The 3,875-nt window shown below is 40.1% G+C and overlaps 1 protein-coding gene across 1 annotated transcript in view; it reads left to right on the top strand.

The window, feature by feature from the left end:
- Positions 1–380: 380 nt before the first annotated feature.
- Positions 381–3,875, top strand: part of PAMR1 (peptidase domain containing associated with muscle regeneration 1) — a gene marked incomplete at its 5' end in the record, with an annotated part of 10,124 nt that continues 6,629 nt past the window's right edge. Inside the window, 2 exons of the mRNA XM_008571828.1 lie at positions 381–633; positions 2,428–2,494. Coding sequence (XP_008570050.1) covers positions 381–633; positions 2,428–2,494 — 320 coding nt within the window. The remainder of the gene's footprint in view (positions 634–2,427; positions 2,495–3,875) is intronic.

Raw genomic sequence — 3,875 nt, 5'->3', positions numbered from 1 at the left:
TGCCCAACCTTTAGGGAACAAAGGGCATAATACAACCACACTGAAAAACAGTAACCCTTGTAAACTGATTGTAAAATCTAGATGAAATATTTATTTTGTCCAGGCCTGCCCAGCTCCCACAGTTCGAGGAGGAAATAAACAAGATCTTATGAGTGCCAGATTTGGTGTCAAATTTATTTATATATAGAATGAAATATTTATCAACTTAAGAACAAATTATTAAAACAAAGAGAAGACATGTCTAATACATCCATTTTCTATTATGAAATTTCTCTTGGTAATTCCTTTGAGCACCACTGTTGTTAGCAAGCTCTATATCACTGCGTTTTTAATTCAATGAAACCTGAAAAGATTCTTTTTAAAAAAATGGAATGACTTAGACTTATAACAGCTCTCCTTTTCTTTTATTTTCACTTTTAGTCCTTGAAGAGAGAAATTGCTCAGACCCTGGGGGCCCGGTCAATGGCTACAGGAAAATAACTGGAGGTCCTGAGTTTATCAATGGGCGCTATGCAAAAATTGGCACCGTTGTGTCCTTCTTTTGTAATAACTCATATGTTCTCAGTGGGAATGAGAAGAGAACTTGCCAGCAGAATGGAGAGTGGTCAGGGAAACAGCCTATCTGCATAAAAGGTAACTTACAAATGTTTCTGAAGTCTATAGACATAGATGGAGTTGCTGGACTTCTTGGTAACTTCCATGCACGTTTTTGAGCCCCTGGAAAAATGCCTTTCTCCCTTAAGTTCTCCCTGGAAATATATTTAACTCTTAGGTTGAAAACCTTTCCTAGAAACATTCACTTCTGTTTTTGGACTTCAAGAGGAGCAGTTTACCCTAATCACAACATCTTGACGTGATCAAAAAGAGTTATGTAGTTGTCAGAGCATTTTAGCAAAGATGACAGCACTGAGTTTTATATGCAAGTCCTAGGACAGAATTGAGGCAATTTATAAGCATTACACAGCTACGTTTATCTGCTCTCTATGTGATATTAAATTAGTGTGAGAAATAAAAGAACAAATAAACATATCATCTCTGGCATCTTATGTTGGGAGAGCATTGAAGTGTTAAGATGTATGAAAACAAACAGTAAAACCTTGAACAGTCAAGGGACAATTATTGGAATAGATGAATAGTGTATGTTCAGAAAAAGGAGAGATCAACATTCCTGAAATAGGGATACTTCCGTGAAGTAGGTAGGATTGAAGCTGGCCTAGAAAGCTGGGCAAGATTTGTAGATGTGAAGAGGAGTTAGGATGATATTCCAGATGGAAGACAGAGGAAAAGAAAAGAGGTGTAAACAGAAGTGAAAGAATCATGGTAAACTCAATGAAGTCAGGCAATCTGGGAATCTGAGATGTAGATTTAATAAGTGGGTTGGAACTAGAAAAGTAGAATGTTGTGTAGAGAAGTTTGAGCCTTACCCATTGGCCGTGGGGAAGCATAGTTTCCTATTGAATTGACTCATTAGCTGCTTCAGGTTAACATCGCCTCTATTTGGGGGACAGATCACAATGATCTGGCTGTTTACTGGGAAGAAAAGCATGTTCTTGTTTTAGATCATCCAGATAATTGCCTCAATCCTCCACTTTCCCTTCTGGGTGTTTGTCAACAACCTGAATCATGGGAAAAGGAATGAAAGAGAATGGTTTGTGAAAGGAATAAATCACTTTAGACTTTAGCCAGAAGCGACCTTCATCCCCACCAGCACAGATTCTGATTTTTTATTTCATTAAGTATGGGAACGGTGTTACATATGTCCTTGGAGATTTTTGTCAACTCTTCTCTTACAAATTAGTACAACCAAAGTTCCTAAGTTACTAATTAGATGAATGTTGGCTGCTTGATTGGGAAAGTGAGACGGGAAGGATTCCTTTTCACTTGTGAAGAAAGAGAGATTTCAACAAAATTAAACTAGGCTTTGAGCTTCCTTCCAGTGATTGTTAGGGGACTTAATTGCAGAGAAAGGACATAGATGACTCAGTTACCCAAGGCTTATCTGTGGTTGACACTGTTGTCTGGTTTCGAATATGAACCTTCTAATTCCCTATGTAGGCTATATTTTAGAAACTTCACTTTGACTTTTATTCCATTTTGATAAAGATTGTTAATACTATTCACATGAACAGATAATCCTAATCTGTTAGCCACCATTGTCCCAAATCACTTAGGTGGGGCAGCTTTTCAGAGGGGTTTACTCTACTTGGGCTCTTTAGAGGGAACTGTCAACTTAGGGGAAAGGCAGCATGCTTTTTTTTCTCAGTGAGCTGTTCAAGCTTGGCTGACATGTCTCACCTCTGAGAGCCTGGGAATGTGTGCCTGGCATCCAGAAAAGGTGGCCAGGTATGAATGTGAACCGAATGATGTAACTAGTGGATATGAAAAAGGGTTGCGCTCTGCTGTCTTTTTTTTTTTTTTTTTTCCTAGCCTGTCGAGAACCAAAGATTTCAGACCTGGTGAGACGGAGAGTTCTTCCAATGCAGGTCCAGTCAAGGTGAGGTCAAAGCGCCTGCACTCTGCATTAAAGGCCAGTGAATATTCCCCCTCCCGTTCCCTTTCCCCACTTGTGTTTGTCCAGAGACAGTCTGGGGCTTCTTAGCAACATTCAGTGTGAACTGGTCATGAAAGAATAGGGCTCGTTGGATGGAGGCTCATTAGCCAGCTGCCTTTAGCCAAGAGGTAGCAGCTGTCGGAAGATGTACAAACTTCACTGGGTTGTGGGGAAGTTGGTAGGCAGTAAGATTTTTCAGATGATCTTTGAGGAACTGGATTTTAATTCTTGAATCTTCCGGAAATATGGCAGCATCTATGGAGATGACATTTCTACTAAATGCAGCCAGCTATGGTTTAGGAAGACGTTCTTGGTAGTAACCAACCAAATTACTACCCAGGAACTAGAGATAAATGACCAGCTGTGATGAGGGATAGGAGCCCTCAGGTATGCCCAAACTTTCTCCTGGAAAGACAGAGGTGAGGACCACCTGGTGGGGAGAGAATAAGCACAGTTCTACTCATCCCATCTCCTTCATTCTCCTCCATGCTCTACTCTCCAGCTCCACGGGCCATCTTGGTTTTCCTCTGTCACTCCAAGCACAATTGATTGGAAACTCCACGTGTGGCTCCTTCTGTCTGGAACTTGCTTCCACTGGATATCAGCAAAGCTTAATGCCTCACTTCCTTCAGTTCTCTGCTCAATTTCCACCTGGCAGAGAGACCTTCCTGATCACCCTTTTATCAATAGCTACCCCACCTCCCCCCAACCTTGAGTTGACTCCTTCACACAGTGTTCTCTGGATTACCATCTTTCTGTTCATCTTAGTGTTTCTCTTCACCTGTTGTCTTACATACATTTTTGTTTGTTTGTTTATTTGTTAAATTTACAACCCCTCTCCCTCAGTTGTGAAGATTACAAATGCAGGAACATTATCTGTTTTGTTCATGCTCAAGTTCCAGTACTTAGAACAGTGCCTGCCACATAGCAGGCACTCAGTAAATATTTATTGAATGAATGAATGAATTGGATTGACAAATAAGGGTTCAGGACTTGGTTCTGCCCCTCTTTAGCCCTGGGTATTCTTAGCAAGTTCCTAAGCATGGGGATCCTTAGTTTTCTCATTTGAAAAATAGGGATATTTGTAACAGCCTGTCTCTGAGAATTGTAAGGATTAAATGTGACACTAATAGCTAACATGTACTGCATGTTTACTCTGTGCCAGTTGCTCTTCTGAGTACTTTACATGTTCATTTAATCCTCACTATAAACTCTGAAATAGGTATTATTATTATTATTATTACCATTTGATTACAGATTTTATTACTATTTGACTACAGATGGGTATGACAATCCTCAGAGAAGTTAAGTAATTTGCCCCAGG

This window comes from Galeopterus variegatus, unplaced genomic scaffold (genome assembly GCF_000696425.1).
Source record: "Galeopterus variegatus unplaced genomic scaffold, G_variegatus-3.0.2 Scaffold725, whole genome shotgun sequence".
NCBI classification, from domain to species: domain Eukaryota; kingdom Metazoa; phylum Chordata; class Mammalia; order Dermoptera; family Cynocephalidae; genus Galeopterus; species Galeopterus variegatus.
This window is presented reverse-complemented; position numbering and strand designations above follow the sequence as displayed.